Raw genomic sequence first — 22,154 nt, 5'->3', positions numbered from 1 at the left:
AGAAGTAATTAAAAGTCTTCTGCTGTATTCCTTTCAGGGGAGTCTTTGCTAGGCAACTCCAGCCTGAATACAAACATTGCCTGGGAAGTAACACATGAATGCCCTGGCACCACATCACAGTGACAGACACAAGTTCACCAGAATGACAGACCAGCTCCTTTGCAGAGAACAAAGACCTTGACAACGGAAAGGGGAAAGATGGGGTATGGGGCTTCCCTGGTGGCGCAGTCGTTGAAAGTCCGCCTGCCGATGCAGGGGACAAGGGTTCGTGCCCCAGTCCGGGAGGATCCCACATGCCGCGGAGCGGCTGGGTCCGTGAGCCATGGCCGCTGAGCCTGCACGTCCAGAGCCTGTGCCCCGCAACGGGAGAGGCCACAACAGTGAGAGGCCCGCGCAAAAATGTTTGACACGAGAGCAGAGCTTAGTCACTGGAGGTGTGGGTGATGGGGTCAACCTGGAAATCAAATCCCAGCCCCATCACTTACTGTGTGAGCTGGGGCCAGTTTCTTGACCTCTCTAAGCTCCAGTTTCCTATTCTGTAAACTGGGGGTGATAATGGTTACCAACCTCGGAGAGGTGTTGTGAGAACTATGTATGTGAGACAGGTAGGCTGCATGGCCTGGCACAAAGTAAGTCCTCAGGAAAGAGTATTAGCACAATGATCATGGTGCCCTGTAATGCCAGAGTGGATAAAGCAGTTTGGAGCCCTCATTCCCCACGACCCCCACTAGCTGGGTACCCAGGCCTTCCAAGCTAGAAAGATGCTTAGAAAGACAGGTGTCCTCTGTGGCATCATTTAAATGTGCTACTCGGCATGAGGGCCCTGTGATGTAACTTGGATGTCTTAGAATAATGGAGAAGTGCTTTAAGTTCTTCCTTCTAAGCAAAATTAGAAGGTAAGAGAGCTGTGGGAAAAGAGATGTGGGCAGTCCCAGAGCCCGTCCTACTTCGTAGCAGGGACCGTTACAGTCTGACCAGAGCCTGGGCCCACGGATGAGTAAGTTAACTCAGAATTATGCCCTCAGTGGCAGCTGCAATCTTTGGTTAGACCCAGATCTTTCTACGTGTCCTGCCGCAGCCTTGTTTTAGCCAAGTTAAAAGGATGTATGTTGGGGGCTTCCCTGGTGGTGCAGTGGTTGAGAGTCCGCCTGCTGATGCAGGGTACACAGGTTCGTGCCCCGGTCCGGGAAGATCCCACATGCCGCGGAGCGGCTGGGCCCGTGAGCCATGGCCACTGAGCCTGCGCGTCCGGAGCCTGTGCTCTGCGGTGGGAGAGGCCACAGCAGTGAGAGGCCCGCGTACCGCAAAAAAAAAAAAAAAAAAAAAAGGAGGTATGTTGGAAAATGTACAACTTACACTCAACACAGCAACAGAGGACTCCTTTCCAGGGCCTTCATCTCAGATGGGGTCAGCTGGCGTGGAGACACTCTTGGCTGACCCAGGAGTCAGGGTTCATCCACTGACCTCTCCACACTCCGCACCCCCACCCCCCCGCTCCAAACTCCCAGCCAAGGTGATGACAGAGCAGTTGCAGACCCTGGGCCAGGAATCGATGGGGCTGTCAGCTGATGCACCCCTCCCTCCATGAGTAATGAGCAGGCTCCAGGCCTGGGGGAACAGCTTAAAGCATTTCTCCATTAATCTAAAGAGGTTGACGCCACAGTCTAAGTTACACCGCCAGGGCCCCGGTGTAGGCGGGTGCGCGTTTAAATGCTGCCGCACTGGCCACCTGGCTTTCTGAGCACGTAGCCACGTTTCCAGCCTGGAAGGGCCGTTACACTCGGATCTAATACCCAACATGGGGAAATGCAACTTTTCATAATTTGAACAAGTCTCCCAAAGAAATTCACCTCCAGCTGAAGCACTGCTCACTCTCTCTCTCCCAGAGTGGGTTTGAATCCTAATCGAGAGCTCAGGCTCCAATCCAACCCTCTTTCCCCAGGCGATGAGGCAATTAAGAGGGGACTGCAGGGCTGAGCTGTCAGGATGGGCAGGAGCTGGGGCTCTGCTCTGGACATGGCTCTAGAACCCAGTGGCGCACTGTATTTCTTTGTATTGTTGATAACCAACTTAGCTGCGCTGCGGCCAGACAGCATGGTTTGCACGACACTAATCCTTTGGAATTGAGACTTGAGAAGTGCTGAGGCTTCTCTGTGGCCACTTTTCCCCAGTCTTCCCCTACTCCTATGCTATTATTGAAACCCACTCCCTGTGGAAGTTTCAAATCTAAGTTACAAGACAGCGAGTCAGGACCAAGGCCTACTGAGCATTAGGAGATGCTTCCCGAAAACCATCGTGGGCTCAGGGCTGGCTTCGCAGGCTTACAGCCCGTGCCCAGAGGGGCCTGTGCTTGGTGTGACACTCTGCTGTGACTGCCTTGGAATTCCGAACCTATTCTGAACAAGAAGCCCTGCGTTCTCATCCCACGGTGGACCCACAGATTGTGCCCGTCAATCCTGCCTGGGGTTCTGGGGCGCTTCATGGGGACACTGTGGGCTTCCATGGGCCACTTCAAAAGGGGAAGAAAGGTGGGAGAGAGGGAAGGAGCAAGAGGAAGAGAGCCTTTCTTTCCCACTGACCTCACTCGGGCACACTGGTCAACCCTCACTTCCTAAAACATTCCTCATTTGCCCTCACTCTTCTCCAGAGCTCCCGCGTCTGGCTCCTTCTTTTTTTTTTTTTTTTTTTGCTGTACGTCGGCCTCTTACTGCTGTGGCCTCTCCTGTTGCGGAGCACAGGCTCCGGACACGCAGGCTCAGCGGCCATGGCTCATGGGACCAGCCGCTCTGCAGCACGTGGGATCCTCCCGGACCGGGGCACGAACCCGCGTCCCCTGAATCGGCAGGCGGACTCTCAACCACTGCGCCACCAGGGAAGCCCTGGCTCCTTTTTTTTTTTTTTTTTTGTGGTACGCAGGCCTCTCACTGCTGTGGCCTCTCCCGTTGCGGAGCACAGGCTCCGGACGCGCAGGCCCAGCGGCCATGGCTCACGGGCCCAGCCGCTCCGCAGCATGTGGGATCCTCCCAGACCGGGGCACGAACCTGTGTCCCCAGCATCGGCAGGAGGACTCTCAACCACTGCGCCACCAGGGAAGCCCCTGGCTCCTTCTTTTAATCCAGGTTTCAGTTCAGTTCTTCCTCTCAGAGAGACCATGTCTACCTCCCGTGTTATTCATCAGACCTCTGCGTTCTCTGTCTTCGTAATTCCTACTGTATCCTAGCATTTTATTCGTCAGTCTGTCCACTGTATTCATGGGCAGGGACACACACACACATGCCCACACACGCATGCGCGCGCACTCGCCCATCACAATGTGGGTTCCACGAAGGCAGAGACCATACCTGTGCTCTCCTCCCTCGGGCAAGTTATTCAATCTCCCTGTATCTGTAAGATGGAGAAACATAACAAGAAGCAAGTGGAATAAGACAAACACTCAGCACAGTGTCTGGTGTGGAACACGTAGAATCAATTACATGAATGAATGAACAGAAATGATGACGGCTGAGCCCCTGCCAGGTAAAAGGTACTAAACCTGGGTCAGATTTTTTCACTTACTTCTTATTATCAACCCGTCTTACAAATGAAGAGACTGAGGCTCAGAGAGGTTGAATAATTCACAGAAGGTCATGCAGACATGAACCGCTGGATTCCTGACTGGAAATCAGGCTGGTTGAAACACAGCGCCTGAGCCCTCCCCAAGCTGCCCCCACTTCCAGTTGCAAGAATCCCATGCATCGCCTGGGCTCTTCCAGGTACAAGATGCATTTCTTCACAGCTGGGGTTCTATGATCATTTCACCCCTCACACAACCCTGAGCCACAGGTGAGGGCCCCTCCAATGTCAGGAAGCATGAGTCAGGTACTGGGCGGACACTGAAGATTCAGATGAGGAAAAGGCACCAGACGTCCAGCTGAGACGAAGACGTAAAGCCCCAGAGACAAAAGATCATGAAAATGCAGACAGAAAGCTAGGGTTCAGATTGGATCCCTGGGGGCCCAGGGACTAGAGCTCAGAAAAGCTGGATGGGAACCAGGGGGTGAGCACGAGGCTTGTCACCTGGAGCAAAGACAGATAAAAGAATCTCCTATTAGGAGGAGGGTGCAGGCAGGGTCCCTTTAAGGCCTGAGGGGATCCCCTATAAACAGAGGCCGGAGTGATGTCTGTAACCACCTGTGACCTCACTGCCAGGACCTCATGCCCCACGTGAGAACCTGCTCCCTGTTCTCTGTCACACCTTCTGTCCAGCCTGTCCCGCACCTCCAAGCACGGACTCTCTGCCTCTTTCCAATCTTGTTCTTTTTAGAACTTTTATTGTTTATTAGAAAAGCAATCTATTGCTATGCAAGTAAAAATGGTTTAGAAGTTTTGCTCATTCACACACAAAGAAAAGAACACAAAATACTAATATATATAGCCATTAATTCCCATTATGATTAATGCAAAAGCCCTAGCCTTTCTATTAACGGAGAGGCCAGCCAAGCATCGAGCGGGTAATACTGACGCCAGGGGTTTGTAATTACAGATGTTAGCGCTGTTATGACACTAATAAAACTGGAGGAGGGGAGGCGGAGGGAGTTCTTGAACGTGACCTTGAGCTGGAAGCAGCTGCAGCATCAGCAGTAGCCATTTCACCAGCAATTTGGCAGCTGTGGAAACTAGCAGGGCGTGGTAGGAATCCTTACAGTATTTGCGTGGGAGCCATTTTTGCACAGACTGAAGCCGTGTGAGATAAAGCTCTTGATTTAGAGGCTAGAACATGGCAAGTCCACTGGGTTACTGTCACACTGATGCTGAGAATGAACATCTTCATGGGAAAGTTGGAGGCTACACGCTGCTGAGCAGCTGTCACCAGCCCAGGAATGCATCAAGGAGAGAATGTGCTCATGGCCTCCTATCGGGGTATAAAGTACATGACTTATACGCGCAAGATGTCCCAAAGAGGACTCTAGTACAGCTAGGGATGTGTGTGCATGTTCGTTGCAGAAATTTGAGAAAATCTATATAAGCCTGAAAAAAATAAAAATTTAGGTCACCAGTAATGCCTTCCCAATGTATTAGAACGTTGGTGTGTTTCCTTCCAGTCTTTTTTCTGGACTGGCCATGGTCAGCTCTAACACAGATGCCTGGTTCTTCCCACGGGCTGGACCACAGCCCACACACAACTCTCTCTCCTCCCCTGCTGCCCGGCTCACCCACACCTCCCTCCAGTCGGCAGCTGGCCCTGCCCACACCCCAGTAAGAGGTGGCTGGCTGGTCCTGGGAGGAACCACACCTGACGGGTAACTCGGGGCATCCCGCCCCTCACCGTCTCATTTTCTCCACAAAGAAAACGTCTCTCCCTGTCGCTCAGGCTTTGATGCAGAGGCTGAGATGGAGGTGGAGACGCCGCAGCAATATGGGCAGCTATGATTTCCAGAGACATAACGTGTCAAGGCTACAGAGGGAGCTCAGGGCGACAGGATGCCACGGGCCGTCCGCAGGGTGACAGCCAGGGCTGTGTGCCCGCTGGGACACCTCCAACCCCTCCCAGCGGGGCGGCCCACTCGTGGCCTGTGCAGCTTGAGACTTGGCTGGAGTCGGCGGGAGGCGGCCTATCTGTCTGCTGAGGGAGGAGAGAAGCCCTGACGTTGAAGCTGAGGGCCAGCGCTCTAATCTTGCACCCTTGACCAGCTGCTGCCTCTGTGAAATAACGCTCATTATCCTGTGCAGACACGGCCCACATTCCTGCAGCACTTACATGCCCCGACGCTGGTCACCTAGTGACAAGTCACAAGCTACGAGGTGGGGAGTGAGTGGAGTATACAGAACGTCCCCTCTGTAGGTCAAAAGGGGTCAACTCTTGGCAATTTCATGTGGTTTGCCCGGTAGTGCTATGTCCACTTTACAGATGAGGGAATTAGGCCCAGACTGGATGTGTGACCTGCCCGACATCACACACTGGAGGACACTTTGCAGCCATTCCTCCAGATCGTCTCCCCAAAGCCTCGGTGAGCTGGGCTCTAGGCGTTTGGCGGTAACACAGAGACGTCACCACCAGCGGCAAAGCATCCTGTCTCTGCTCGCGTGAGGCGGCCAGTTATTCCTCTCACACCCCAGCGTGCCTGAGTCCCCGGACCCCCAGACCCCAGACCTGAGAGGGGGAGCACTGTCCACTAGAGGCTGCAGAGCTCCCCAGGCTGCAGCCCACCTGCCACGCCCAGCCCCAGCCGGCTCCTGGTAGCTTACCTCTCCGTGTCGCTGTCGCTGGACACCACCTCTTCCAAGGCTGCCTGCAGGTCGGCAATCCGCCGGATGGACGTCTCCAGGTCTGTCTGGAGGGTCTGTCTCACTGCGGCAAGCTCCTCCACGTACTTCTCCTGGAGACAGAGACCACAGCACACGCTGTGTCTCGCCTTGGGCGAGACCCCCACCTGCCTACGAGGGCTCTCGTAGGGGAGGAGCCTGGCGTTCACTGGGACCCTGTGACGTGATGCGTGCCCACGAGGGGCTCTCTCTATGGACAGGCTCGTGGACCCTCAGATGCTCTGGATTTTACAGAGGAGGAAGTGGATGCCTGGGGGCTCCAGGGCACGGCCCGGCACAGAGCTCACTCACCCACACCAGGGGTGCCGGCCCCAAGTGGACACCCTGGATAGATGGGTCGATGGATGAGTCAATGAAAGTTTCCCAGGAGAGTTGCGGAGGCTGGTTCTGGAAGCGGAGCCTCTGTCCCAGGGATGGATGTGGAGCGGGAGATCGGGGGGAGGGCAGAACAAGAACGGGTCCCTCACAACTCTGTCACCTAGACCCCCCCAACTTTCCATCCTCTAAGGCAGCAGAAGGCAAAGGTGGAAACCCCAGTGGGGCTCCCCGCGGAGCCGGCCAGCACCGCTGGCGTTCACTGAGACCTTTCCACGCCCAGCACTGTGCTCAGCGTTTCATGCTCCTGGCCTCACTCACTCCTCACGAGTCTGGCACGTGGCTCTTTATTACTGATCCCATTTCACAGATGAGGAAATGAGGCCTGCGGGAGCGCGAGCCTGAACTGGAACTCGAGCTGGAACCCAAGCTTGGTGTATCCGACTCTCCATGCCCATCCCGTTACTTTCTGCCCTGACTGGATATTTGTCCAGACTCTCTGGAAAATCTCTTTCATTTGTAACGTTATTCCCACACTCCTCCCCTTTAGCACAATGACTGTCAACTGAGGGTGTGTTTGCCCTCCAGAGAACATCAGGCGACGTCCAGAGGCATTTCTGGTTGTCACACTTGGGAGTCTGATGGCATCTAGCAGAGTAGAGGCCAAGGGCGCTGCCCAGCATCTTACAACGCACAGGGCAACCTCCACCATGAAGGGTTACTTCACACAAATGTCAACAGTGTCCAGCCTGAGAAACCCGGGGTTAAACCCAGAAACCCACCTTCTGGGAATTAATCCCATGGGGTATAAAGCAAAACACAGAGCAAGGCTCTGTACCCGAGGATGCCTGGGGCAGTGCTCCTGATGACACGAGAGGCTGAGAGCCGCCTTGTCACCCAGCAACTGGGACTGGTTACGGAAATCACAGCGCGTCACTTTGATGCTATTAAGCAGACGTCAACATTAGAAGTAAGGATGGTGGCAGCACGGAACGCCTTCTGTGAAGTAACGTTAAGCAAGCAGGAGAGAACAGAGAATATCGTGCCCAAGTCTACACGCAAATAGCACACATGCAGCTGGGAAAACACCTGGAGAGATGAGAATATTTATGGATGGGAGCAAAGAGGGGTTACGAATAGGATTTTTCTTTTGAGCTGCTCTAATTATGTCACGTTTCTTTTTTGACTGCCGTCTTTTAATGAACTTGTATATACCAACTGATGAGAGTGTGAAGGGGTGAAAACATAAGGATTGAGGGTCAATCTAAGTACACTTCCCAGCTCCCCACGCAACCCACTAGCTGCGGGACCGTGAACGGTTCACAGTCCCTCTCTGAGCCTGGGATTGTTTTTCTTTATTTTGTAGATGAGGAAACCGAGGCCACTGAAGTCACTCAAGGCTGCAAGGAGTGGAACCCCGGTCTGCCCTGCTCCCAGGCCAGTGATCTTTCTGGGGCTCTGTCTGCCCGCCCCAGTGAAAGCCAGCGGGGACCAGGGCTGCTCCTCGTTACGGGGACATGCTCAGCTCTGCATAGCAGACCAGCTTGTCCATTCATGGTACTGTAAATCTGTGCCTTTACGCTGATTTTGAGTCTTCCCCAATTTGAGAGAGACAGCGAGCAAAGACCAAGAAAGCCAAAGAAGCAAGCCCAGCTGACGATAGGAGGAGTGGCGTGGAGAGGTGGGGGAGCGGTGCTGCTGGTTGAAACTGCCAGCTGTGAAATCCCCATCTTGGTGCTGACAAAGTGAGAAACGGTCTGAGGCAGGGCCCCCAGGCAGGAGGTCGGGCCCCCAGGCAGGAGGTCGGTGGACTGTCAGAGGAAATAACACACCGTGGGCCGGCAGGGGGGGTGGGGGTGGGCGGGGGGTGTTCGCCCAGGATGCAAGCCTGTCAGCTCAAAAAGACATCTAGGGCTTCCCTGGTGGCGCAGTGGTTGAGGGCCCGCCTGCCGATGCAGGGGACACGGGTTCGTGCCCCGGTCCGGGAGGATCCCACATGCCGTGGAGCGGCTGGGCCCGTGAGCCATGGCCGTTGAGCCTGCGCATCCGGAGCCTGTGCTCCGCAACGGGAGAGGCCACAACAGCGCGAGGCCCACGTACCGCAAAAAAAAAAAAAAAAAAAAGACATCTAGGAAAATGGCTGGGCACACAATCCCAGGAGATTACAGGAGCACCGCCCGAGCACTGCTTCTTGCTAGTGGGCCAGGATGACAGCGTCCCTGGGAGGCGAGGGGACGAGGCACCTGTGTATCTGTAAGACACGGAGATGCTACCCATGTCCATGTCTGGGCCATTCCAGGCACGTGGTGAATGTTTCTTTTAGAGATGAGGAAACTGAGCACCAGAACAGCAAAAAGACCCACCCAAGGTCATGCAGCCGGGAGACCACAAAACTGGGCAGCCAAGTCTTGGGTTCTCAGGTGAGGCCCTTAGGCCACACGAGCTGAGAGAGAAGAGCCCAGATGTCCCCTCCTGGTTGTGCCTGGGTGACCTTGGCCCACGTCAACGTCGCACGGAGGGAGCAACGAGGTCTTACAGTCTCGATCCGCACGAAGCCTCCTGGCGGACAGAGGACAGGGAGGGGAGGGATGCTGGGTCTCAGGGACAGGTGGCTCTGAGCCAGGACCAAGCAAGTGAGCAGAGGGAATAGGGACCTGAGATGCATCAGATCCATAATATCATGAAAGTGAAAGTAGGCTCTGGAGCCAGGATGCCTGGGTTCGAATCCCAGCTCTACCACTCACTGGCTGTGAGACTTTCAGCAAGTTATTCAACCTCTCTGACCCCCACGGGTAAAATGGGGGCAGCTGCAGTCCCCTTCCCAGGGCTGTTGTGAGGATCGAATGAGCTTGGCAGAGAGGAAAGGCTTGGCCAGCGGTGGCATCGCTACGTTTTAACGCTCAGAGGAGAACGACGAGCAATTGGGTGGGTGTCCCCACGTCACCGGGGGGGTTTGCCAAGGTCACTCAGAGAATAAGGAGGCTGGCATGCAGGGCTCTGAAAGCTTTCTCACCATCTGCAGAGGAAAGACGGGTGGAAAGCAAGGGCAGCTTAGAGGATGAGTTAGCTAGACAGAGCAAGGAGAGCTGAGAGCGAGAAAACCATCAACACACAGGTGAGGCCTGTGGTGCCAGGGACCTGCCGCTACCGCCACCCTCCACTATGCCCCTTGCCCTCCGCGCCCCACCCCCATCTGCCTGGGGACGCGCCTCAGGCTCAGCAGGAACCTCCCAGGGAGGCAGATTAGGGAAATTCAGAGTCTGTGTAATCAGCAATCAGCAAACCTTTCCTGTTTCAACTTGAAAACCAACTAGTCTGCTGATTGCCCAGACCAAGTCATTAGGCGAAATGGATGTGGTGCCCACACTAGTCTCCTGGGGGCAGACAAAACAAGGCCCAAGCCAGAGGTGGCTTGAGAGACATGGAGGGTGGTGCACCAGGAGAAGGGGGCACAGGGGAGGCCCCCTCTGGGGCCTTCTTCCATCTCCATGACCAGCAGCGCTCAGGATCGGGTCAGGACTGCTACGCAAATGGGATTGTGTTTTGAGGCCAAGTATGAGCTTGGTCTTCTCTGTTTTACTCTCTCTTTGGGGGCTTGGAGCAGGAAGAAGTTGTGGGGGGGGGGAAATTAGGGAACAAAAGTATTTAGACAGTAAGATGTGTACAATAGAAACCTACTAATAAATATACCATACGTCCATATTACTCCGCAGCTACAATGTAGTGATATACACTGTAATAGACACACAACATACTAACACAGATTATTATATATTCATTATATATATATATATATATATATATATATATATATATATATATATAGTGTCATACCATTCATTCAATAAGCATCTACTGAGCATGAACTATGTGCCAACAGCACTGATCTAGGCACAGGCAGTGTAGATAAAATCCTAACTTCCAGGAGCATCATTCTTTCAGGGCCCTGATCTTTCTGTATTGCTGCCATCTAGAACAGAGCAGGCACTCAATATGTCTTGGGATTGAGTGAATGGCATTACTGGATGACTGTAAGAGGTGAATGAAGGAGGGACACACACTAAGGCACACGTAATACTCACCACACACACAGAGATCAACACAAGACTACGAGGTATGTGTACGCGCCAGCCTCCCCTGCATCACGCGAGAGAGTCATCAACCCTTGTTAAACTCCCAAGCTGCTCCCCCTGGAACGTGCTGTGTGGAGTTGCCCGTGTTGGGAGCAGTGTGTACAATAACCAGTGGCTGCAATTAAAATCATCTCCTCTTGTGATGTTCCATTAGAGGCTAATATTTAAAACTGTTGTCTGGTTTCTCTGCCCCCGGGCATCTCAACCTTCAGAGGACCCTCTCCTGCCTGCATGCACAGGACTCTCCTATGTCACTTTCTGCAGCTCTGGAGGTTGCCTCTCTAAACTTTGGAGGTGTCCCACAAGGCCTGCCAAAGTTAATTTCACCTAGTTTATATTATAGATCAGACTATCTCAAAACATCCTCAAAACCTGATGAAAATTCACCTTGTTATTCTTTTCTGATGTGCTAATGACAAATAGAAACTTCATGTTACACAGCCTGGTGTTAAGAAAAAATTATACGCACCTGCATATGCTGTGTAAATGTGTATAAATATATGTTTATATAAAGTATTCATGTAGTATATAGAAATGTAAATGTATAAATGTAAATACATAAATATGTATATGTGTGAATGTGTTCTCATGTGTATTTACAGATACACACACAAATATTCCCAGTCTGACATATAGCACATACTTAATAAGTATTTGTGAATAGTTAATAAATGAACGTATTTATTTCTATTTCTCACATGGGCAGGCATGCTACTAAATGTTTGAAAAAAACCTTATCTCACGCAATCTTTAATAAAAACCCTCAGAATCACATACAATATAAACACATAAAAAGTAACGCGAGAACATTACAACAAACTCGTAGCAGAGCTATTATCTCTTGCTGTGAGATATCAGGTGATTTTTCCCCCCTTTTTATAGTTCTTCCGATATTCTGCAAAGAATATGACTTACTTTTGTTATTAGAAAATTAAAAATACAGGACTTCATTTCTCTCTGCACTGCAATCAACAACCCCCTGGTCCACCTGCTCAATGCCTCTCATGGCAGCCTCATTATCCCCATTTTACAGATGAGCAGGCTGAGCCTCAGGAAGGTTAAGTCACTTGCCCAGGGACATGCACCCAAGACATGACAGGCTAGAGTGGACCCAGGTCTCCTGACTCCAGCCCACAGCTATTTTCCCCTTTGCCTCTATTTGCTCCTGCTTCATCCAAGGATGCCTGTGTCTCCAGAGCTGGGGGGAGTCTTCCCAGAAAGCAAGGTTATGAGGAACTGCCATTGTTTCATTCAAATTGTCCAAGGGTCACTTGCCTGGGAGAAAGGAGGCTATGGGGGAAAGTAAAAGCCCCGTGCATTGTGTCCTGGCAAGAGCTCCAAGGCCATACTGGCAATGGAGTGAGCATTAGCAGGAAGCGTTCAGCCCCATTTTGGGAAAGAGTTGGGGTGCCCCTTAGAAAACCCCAATTGATGCATCAGATTCTCTTATTTAAGACTGAAAAAGAGCCCAGCTTCCAGCTGGAAGGGGACTAAGGAGAAGGTAGTTGTCACTAGACAATGTCCTTTCTTCATAATCATCCTGCAAAGTGTTTTATTTTAATGATGTGGTGATAGACACAGAGAGACTCATCAAAGATCCCAAAGTCACCCACCTAGACAGTGACACGTAGGTTCAAGCTCAGGCCTCCCTGTTTCCAAAGGGTCAGGAAACACCTCACGACTCCTCCTGTCCTTTTCTTCTCCTGTGGCAGGCATGCCTAATCGATCACTGCACAGACCCAGGCAATGTGGGGCCTGAGTCCTTTCTCTGAACCACTAAGCTAAGTGCTTCAGCCCAGTACTGCCCTGTGCGCCATCCACCAGCATCAACTGGAACTCCCAACTCTGCCACACTTCAAATGATCTCAATCCTCCTGGAAATGGCTCCTGAATCCTCAAAGAAGACACTTATATAAGTTGGTTGCGGGGGTGGGGTGGGGCTGGTACTTCTGGTATTTCTCCTTGAAAATTGATGAGTGCTCTATGAAACCGAGGGAAGCTGAAGCCCAACCACACTTAGGGAGGGACCCTGGCTGGTGGGGAGGGGGAGATGCAAACTACCAACATGGGAGCAGCAGGAGCAGCTCTGGCTTTAGGACGAGATGAACCCTGAAGCACTCTGTGAATTTTGAAGAATAACTAACCCTTCCTTACTTTCAGTTCCTCATCTGTTAAAATGACAGTGTTATTCTGCGACAGACGGTATTGCAAGGAACAAGTGAAATAACGTAAAACTGCGTATATCTGGTATACCTAATACTGTGGCACGTACTTGATACCTAACAAAGGTTCCCATTTCCTTCTTTCAAAGTAAAGACTCCGAAAACATGAAACCTGCAGGAACTGTATAGTGAGGATAGCCTCATTTCTCAGAAAATGAATTCTATGAACCTGATACTTTTTTGTTGAAACCAGAAGGATTTAATGCAATGCCTCCAAGGAGCCTGTATCAGTCAGGAAAATAGAAATCACTCTAGATCATTCAACCAAAGGAATTTAATATAGGGAATTGGTTTTTCAGGTGATGGAAAAGATGAGAAGCCAGAAGAGATTAACAACTACAGGAAGGCACTGCCAACCTAGGGCTGGAAGGAAAAGCCAAGAAGTTGGGCCATCCAACGGGCAACAGCAGGGCTGCCCAATGGGAGCTGCAGTCAGGGAGGAGGGTCCTAAATGGGATCCGGAATTACAGAGGCTGGGCTGCAGTCAGGGATGTCCCCTCTCCCCGACCCCAAGGCAGTGCGAGAGAGGGAGAAATGCGCTGGTTCTTCCACTCCTCCTGTCTTTCAACTGTCCCTCACTGCCGTTCATTTGGCTGAACCTACCAGAAGGCAAGCTCTTAAAACAGTTTAGAACATAGCAGAGAAACGGTGGGAATGAATCTGAGAGCAAACAGAGCACAGAGGCATCTGGGCTATATCCAGGCTTCATTATTAAAAACAGATGAGGGTGTTTTCAGTCTGTAAAAATTCATCCAACTGTACACTTTTAAGATTTGCACTCTTCTAGTTGTATATTTCAAGGAAAACATTACAATAAATCCAGAATTACAATTGTCAAGTGTTACAACCAAATGCTGGATTACAACCCCCAGTCTGTATTATTTATTGTTACATAACAAATTGCCTCAACAACTAGTCTTTTTGAAATATCAAATATCATTCTCTCTCATGGTTTTCTGTGGGTCAGGAATTCAGAGGTGGCTCACCTGTGTGGTTCTGGCTCATGGTCTATGGTTGGATGAATAAGGCCCCCAACGATGTCCACGTCCTAATCCCCGAAACATATGAATATGTTCACTTAGATGGCAAAAGGAATTCTGCAGATGTGACTAAATTAAAAATCTTAAGATGAGAGTTCATCCTGGATTATGTGGATAAGCTGGGTGGCCCCTAAATGTAATCATAAGGGTCCTTAAAAAAGGGAGGTGAGAGGGTCAGTGGGGAAGAAAACAGTGCTGTGATGATGGAATCATGGATAGGAGTGATGCAGCCAGAAGCCAAGAAATGCTGGCTGCCTCTAGAAGCTGGAAGACGGAAGGAATGGATCATCCCCTGGGGCCTCCAGAAGGAACCAGCCCTCCTTTCACCTTGATTTTAACCCCTTAAGACTCATTTTGGACTTCCGAACTTCTTCACAACTATCAGAGAATAAACTGTGTTATTTTAAAGTTACTGTGTTTGTGGTAATTTGCTGCAACAGCCATGGGAAACCTACACAGGATTTGTCACGACGTTACAGTGAAGATGTCAGCCAGGGCCATGGTTGTCTGAAGGCCACCCTGAAGCTGGAGAGTCCTTTTTAGAAAGCTCACTGACATGGCTATCAGCTGGAGGCCTTAGTTCCCTGCCACGAGGGCCCCCACTGAGCTGCTTGAGTGTCCTCATGACATGGTGGCTGGCTTTACCAGAGCCAAGTGATCCAAGGGAGAGCAAGGCAAATGCCAAAGACCTTTTATAACCTAGCCTCCAACTGACATTCCATTGCTCCTGACCATCTACTGGTCACACAGACCAACTCCGATACAGTACGGAGGAGGCTACAGAGGGGTGTGAAGGCAGAGATGGGGACCGCTGAGAACCATCTTGGAGGCTAGCCCTCACAGTAACACTGACACTTCTTCACCCACAGGCCCCATCTCCAGTGACTCCCTCAACCACAAAGGAAAACCCTGTAGGAATCCTGAGCTGCTTCTCGTTTCTTGGAACACATCTGTTCATAGGTTGTACAATGTCCCCCCCAAAGATATATTGAAATCCTAATCCCCAGTAGTTCAGAATGCAACTGTATTTGGAGTCAGGGTCTTTACAGAGGCAATCAAGTTAAAACAAGGTCATGAGAGAGGGACCTAATCCAATATGACTGGTGCTCTTATGACAAGAGGGAAATTTGGAAATGGCGACAGTCATGCATAGAGGGAAGATGATGTGAAGCCACAGAGGGAGAGCGCCGTGTGGAGACAAAAGATTCAAGAGATGCACCTATAATCTAAGGAACATCAAAGATTGCCAGCAAACCACCAGGAGAGGGGCATGGGACAGTTCCTCCTCTAGCGCCTTCAGGGGAGCAAGGCCCTGCCGACGACATCTTGATTTCAGATTTCTAGTCTCCAGAATGTGAGACAATGCGTTGCTGTTTTACCGAGCTACCCGGTTTGTGGTACTTGGTTACAGCAGCCCGAGCAAACTAATAAAACACCGTGTGATCTTTTATTTTTCTTTTATACATCATTACCTTTCTTTTCTGGTTCTAAAAGGGTTCATTACACAGAATTTAGAAAATAGAGTTTCCAAAGGAAAAAAAAACATTAAAAATTGCCCTTCAGTCTGTTACCTCTGGGACAGCCCCTCTTGATGAGTATGTTGGTGTGTCTCCATCCTGTGTTCACTTCTTCATGTGTGTACAGACACATCTATTGGACATGCACTGGGGCAAAAGAGTTTTATAGGAAAGGCAGAATGGAGTTAGCCAGGCAGACGAGCAGGGGACCGTGGCGCCCCTGCCCTACCAGGACTCTCCGGTATCTCCAGGCAGAAGAATGCGTGGGGCTCCGGGCGCCTGCTTGCTATCTTTCATTTCCCTTCTCATTTTTCAAGCTGATTGTTTTAAAATGCCCCTAGCTACTACCTGAGGGCCTTTATAGCTTTCTGGAAAGCTAATATTTTAGGTAATTTGGGCTGTTCTAGATGATAAAGAGCCAGCCTGCAGAAAGTCTCAGATGTATTTGCTACGCACGTCCACGCATCACGTAAACATCTGTGGACGTACACACCATATACCAGGGACCCAAACTGAGGCTCAGGGCAGGAAGCCACCTGGCCAAGGTTGCTGGGGCCACTGGGTGGCAGAAGTAGAACTGGAGTCTTTCCTACCCAGGTCATCTCTCTGTCAGCAAGTGTGTGCCTCTCTCCTTTCTCTGTTCTCACACTTCGGATGAGCCATTTTTGCCTAAACCCCGGCTCCAGCTACTCGAGTCATAACAGTGCCACGGGCTGGGGCTACAGTTATGAGGAGGGGGCTCTGAACTTGATTCTTGTGGTCCCACGTTTCTCCTGATGGGTGGGGAGTGGCAGAAGGCACAGCCTCCTTGGAAGGGCATGAGACCCTCACACACAGAAAGGGAATGCGGCTGAGGGTCTTTGGAGCCAGCAGGATGGCAGTGGGGAGGGCAGGGTGAGCAGGCTTCAAGGCACCAGTGGGCTGTGAGTCTTAGGGTCACAAGGTTTGCAAATAAAACTTTTAAAAAACCTCTCTAACGTTCCTTACAGCTCTAACTACTCAGAGCTCGTAGCCCTCCCAGCCCTAGAACCGCCCCAGCCTGTGACTTCTGCTGCAGCGCCTTCAGAAATGGACAAAGAACTGTCACCGGAGTGCAAATCTCTCAAGGTTGGCACCCGCAGCGTCCTGAAAAAACCTCCAGCCACAGAAAGAAAGCCTGACCTGGCGTGAATCCAAACACCCCACTCCCCACTTCCCAGAGTTGCCCACCCAACTGCTTCCTGCAAAAAGGAAGAAAGGCATTTCATTTTTTCTGCTCCAGTGCAAATATGACATATCTGTGCCACCTGATTTTCCTGACAAATAATTATATCAACGTAATTAAGCCTCAAATGCGGAAATTCTCTGTACCATGTACACTGACACCGCACTTCCCCCATCAGAGGGCCATTGCTCCAGGCAGTAATTATCAAGCCACTTTTGACATGTCTTATTTCAATTTAAATGGAAATGAAGCTCATAGATCTTCCCAGCCCACGACCCCACATGACTGCAGAAATAGAGAAACTATTGAAACTTTGAACTTTGAATTACTGAACTTTTGAACCAGACTTTGAAACTTCCCAAGTGGCCTCAGGTTTTGCATCCAAACAAGTTAAAGTGAGAGAACAACTTATTCCTATGTACACCGGGCCCCTTCTCTGATCCTCAAGTACAGTATCTCATATCAACACAGTGGGCTTATCTCTTGCCTCTTTCCCCTGCTCTCCATCCCCTGTAAATTTAGTCTTCATCACCATCTCCTGAGGGTTCTCATCATCTTGGTCCTCCTCTTCAATCCAGCCCCCTCTCCAATCCACACTCCATACAGCATCCAAGGGAGAATCTTTTTAATCCAATCAAGTCCTCTCCTGCTTAAGAGACTTCAGTGCCTCTTCACCTCCCCAAGTCCAGACTGTGCAGTTGAGGCTATCAAGGCTTTCACAGTCTTTCTTCCAACTCATCTTCCAAGGTTCCTCTCCTTCCACGGCCAACAGTGCACCCACACATCAGTCATTCCCACAGTGCTCAAACATGCCTTGTCCTTCCATGCCTCTGTGCCTTTGGACCTACCACTCCTCCACCTGGAGTGCTCTTTTCTACTCTGACAAATGAACTCCTATTCATCCCTCAAGACCCATTCCACAGCCACCTCTTCTGGGATGGCCTCTCTGGCTCCCCTGGGTAGAATCAGCCACTTTCATCTCTGTGTATTGGGACAAGTCACTGAGTTAAGCACACACCTCCATCAGATTGTAATTAATTTCCAATTTCTAATTTCCTGCTATACTGAGCTCATTATGAGTAGGGCTATACTCAGCCTAATATCCCAAATGCCTAATGCAGTAGCTGGAACTTAGAAGTCATCCCATAAACATTCAGCTTTAAATTCTCCCAGCTCTACATTCACAGTGGGGGCCGTATGCAGCGGGTCTGACCACCACAGGTCTTCAACTCACACAGACATGGGCTTGCAACCCAGCTCCATCACTTGCGGCATGACTATGAGCAAGCCTGTCACCCACCTCCCTGACCCTCAGTCTCCTCATCTGTAAAGTGGGAGTACTGACAGCATCACTGTGCTGTGGGACTAGCTGAGGACTCATGGGTGGAAGGTGATTGAAATGTCGGATAAAACACAGCAAGTTTTATGCTCGATAAACATCAGCCCTCTTTCCTGCTCTCAGAACTACTGGGTGACACCTTGTTAAACACAGCAAGTTTGGGGGGGTCTCTTCTCCCCCACTCCCCCATTTCTCCTGGCCCTCCAACATGCCTCATTTAGGCATCCAGTGACCTCAGTCTCACGCCCCACTGGCCACACCATTTTACTGCCCCAAACATGGTCCCCCACATCCTTCCAGTCCCCTCTCCACCAGAACATGTTCATGCTTTGTCCCACTCCATCACTGCCAGGTCCCAAGTCACACAAACATGCCCCCACATCAGATAAAATCCTGACTGCCCATGTGCCAACCCCCCAGGGCAGGTTAGGTCTCATCCCTGTCAGCATCCATATGTGTCCAGAGCGTCCCAGGAGAGACGTGGCAAGAGACTGCAGACACTGCCCACAGATACAGGAGTCGGAAAACGGCCCCTGAATAAAGTCACCCAAGCCAGCAGTGACCAAAGTGACCATATCCCAGCAGCTATGCCAGGTAGGCACAGCCAGCGAGAGTCAGCACAGGGGTGAGGCTGAGACCCACACCAGACTCAAGACCTGGCATCGCACTGGCTCCCCCCAGGCACCAGCGAGCAAACCCTTGAGTCTGTCCCCTCAACTCCATCAATATCAGTTCCCTCCCGATCTTCAACACAGAATACTGTGAGGCTCAGTCACATTCAGGTGCTTTGTAAACTGTGAAGAGCTGAGCGCATATGAGACATTATTTATCACACTGCTTCTTTCCTCTTTAGATCTCCTTCTTTTTTCAGACACATCTGATGGCCTCATCACGACTGAAGCCCTGGCCGGCGTTCTCAACAAACCAAAGTACCACCGCGAATGAACCTGGCTGAGCGGGGAAAGCAATCCCTCCCAGGTAAATCAACCCCCATTAATAGTCTTGTATTATTAGATACGTTCCCCGCAAGAACTGATCAGGGAGAACAAGGACCAGAGAGATATTGGTATTGGCGATCAAGGCCATCCTGGCTTTCCCTGTGCTTGGACCAGAGACAATGCTGTCTCGCTGAGAAACAGGTGAAGGAGCTACTGTCAGAGAAAACGGCGCATGCAGCACAAACAGCAAAAGATGCTGACAAGCAGCGGGTGGCCAGGCGTGATGACGACCAGAGATGAAGACAGTGATCTCTAGACTTGACTGGCTTCCATCTGCAGAGGCAAGAGGATGTTAACAGAGACACGAACACCCTGGCCGCGTTTCAGACCTGGGGAAATTTCCACCCATCCATTGGGAAATGGACATTTTTGCTAGTTATGATTCTCACTTACTCATGCCACTTTTGTGGGACCGTTTCAAATGCTAACTCCTCTAATTCAAGGGCACTATGTGGCCTCCGGAGAGGGGTTCTGGATGGATTTTGATTTTCTGGACTGAAGAAGGCTGAGCTAAAATGCAGGGTTTCTCAACTTCAGCATTACTGCCATTGGGGCCACATGAACCTTTGTTGGCGGGGGAAGGAAGTGGTCCTGGGTGTTTCAGGATGCTTAGCAGCAAGCCCGGCCTCTAACCCACTAGGCATCAGCAGCACCCGGCCCCTAAGTTGTGCCAACCAAAAATGTCTCTACATATTGTAAGATATTATTACTTGAGAGGCAAAATCGACCCCAGGTGAGAGCCAAGCTAAAGGCATAATGGTAGGTGGGAGACATTAATTTAGAAGACACGGACTCTGGATCACACTGCTATGAATCTGAATCCTGAATGAGCCACTTCCTGCTGTGTGACCTCATCTTACAAAACATAAACCTCCCCTTTCTGTGACTTCAGAGGCTCTGGAATAAGGAGAGGGTATCATGTAGGGCCAGCCACTCCCAGTGAGGTCCGTGTGCCAGCATCACCAGGACGCCGGTCACAAATGCAGGCTCTCCGGCCCTGTCCCAGCCCTGCTGACTCAGGTTCTGCCTTTGAACAACATCCAAGGGTGATCTGTACGCACTCGATGTTTGAGAAACACCAACACTGCAATTGAGAGCAGAGGTTTTAGTGTCAGGAGACTGATTCCATGTGCCGGTGCCAATCTTTCCTAGCTACCCAGCCTTGGGCAAGTCACTTCACCTCTATGTAAGCATCTTTAAAATGTGTAAAACAGGGCTTCCCTGGTGGCGCAGTGGTTGAGAGTCCGCCTGCCGATGCAGGGGATGCAGGTTCGTGCCCCGGTCCAGGAGGATCCCACATGCCGTGGAGCGGCTGGGCCCGTGAGCCATGGGCACTGAGCCTGCGCATCTGGAGCTTGTGCTCCGCAGCAAGAGAGGCCACAACAGTGAGAGGCCTGCGTACCGCAAAAAAAAAAAAAAAAAAAATGTGTAAAACAGAGATAAAAATACCACCTCGCTCCAAGGATTGGAAGTGCCCATTTAATGAGATGGGGCACGAGGTGGGCCACAGCACGGACAGGCAGTACATGTCAGCTCCCGGGCACCCAGCAGGAAGACTCAGAGATGCGGAAGGAAGCTCCCTCTGTGCACTTTTTTGATCTTCCCTTTGATGGAGTCTAGAATTACAAAAGCCACGTGGTTGCTCATGGTCCATTTAGTCCTTTATTGACCCAGCAGGAAGGAAAAGCAACCTCCAAGCGCTGCGCACTCTCTCCCCTGCACATCTCAAGGTTATGTGCCACCGCGCACTCTCTCCCCTGCACATCTCAAGGTTACGGCCTGGTGGCACGTGCCTCTGGGAGGGACAGCCTCATCACATCCGCCCTGCAGCTGGGCCCAGGGTTCTCCCGGGTCTGTCCGTTCTGCCCTCGCAGCCGCTCAGGGTCATCTCCTGCTTCTCATCCAGAGGCTTGGCTCCGGGGAAGGCAGGCGTGGTTCCAACGGCTTCTTGCTGGTTTCCCTCCGTTCAGAGACAGGCTCTCTGGCTTTCTCCCAGCGCCAGGGAGCACGTCAGCCACAGCCCCTCGAAGCTCTTTCCTCCCTCATTCCCTCCCTGGAGGCCAGATGCTGTCCTGGGAGAGACATGGTCTGAACTAGGCAAAACCATCCTCAAAACGGCCCCATGTCCGAGTGGGGCCCCTAGGAACCTCTAAAGTAGGTCTGTGAGTTTACTATGCAAATCCCAGCACCTGAGGAAAAACCCTTTCAACTTTTATGTTCCAAACAAGGTGCAAACTCTGGCTCCTGGGATCAAATCTGGCCTGTACCTGTTTTTGTAAATAAAGTTTTATTGGAACACAACTACACTCGTTTTTTGTCTTGTCTACAGCTGCTTTTAGAGTTCAGAGGTTGAGACAGAGAGACTCTGTGGTCCACAAAGCTGAAAGTATTTACTACCTGGCCCCTGTTCTAAAATCCTGAGGTTCAGACTCCTCTGGTGGTGCAGTGGTTAAGAATCCGCCTGCCGGGCTTCCCTGGTGGCGCAGTGGTTGAGAGTCCGCCTGCTGATGCAGGGGACACGGGTTCGTGCCCCGATCCCGGAAGATCCCACATGCCGCGGAGCGGCTGGGCCCGCAAGCCATGGCCGCGGAGCCTGTGTGTCCGGAGCCTGTGCTCCGCAACGGGAGAGGCCACAGCAGTGAGAGGCCCGCGTACAGAAAAAAAAAAAAAAAAAAGAATCCGCCTGCCAATGCAGAGGACACGGGTTCGAGGACTTGTCCAGGAAGATCCCACGTACCTCGGAACAACCACGCCTGTGCGCCACAACTACTGAGCCTGTGTGCCACAACTACTGAAGCCCACGCACCACAACTACTGAAGTCCGTGTGGCTAGAGCTCGTGCTCTGCAACAAGAGAAGCCACCGCAGTGAGAAGCCCGTGTAACCTCGCTCTCCTCAGCTAGAGAAAGCCCGCAGGCAACAAGGAAGACCCAGTGCAGCCAAAAAACAAAACAAAACAAAGAAACAGCAGGTTCTCAGTTTTGCATATGCAAATGTCTCACCACAGTAGATAGCTGAACCCTTCCTGGGTGTGTAGTTAACTTTTGGGCCCCGCCCTGGAAGGGTTAAGAAGAAAGTGATTCT

The 22,154-nt window shown here is 51.2% G+C and overlaps 1 protein-coding gene across 1 annotated transcript in view; it reads right to left on the bottom strand.

The window, feature by feature from the left end:
- Positions 1–22,154, bottom strand: part of MYO18B (myosin XVIIIB) — a 227,522-nt gene that overhangs the window by 27,820 nt on the left and 177,548 nt on the right. The window contains exon 39 of the mRNA XM_082641570.1: positions 6,226–6,356. Within this exon, the coding sequence (XP_082497696.1) occupies positions 6,226–6,356 (131 nt within the window). The remainder of the gene's footprint in view (positions 1–6,225; positions 6,357–22,154) is intronic.

The sequence above is a fragment of the Mesoplodon mirus genome (assembly GCF_964341445.2).
Source record: "Mesoplodon mirus genome assembly, chromosome: 13".
Taxonomy (NCBI): Eukaryota; Metazoa; Chordata; class Mammalia; order Artiodactyla; family Ziphiidae; genus Mesoplodon; species Mesoplodon mirus.
This window is presented reverse-complemented; position numbering and strand designations above follow the sequence as displayed.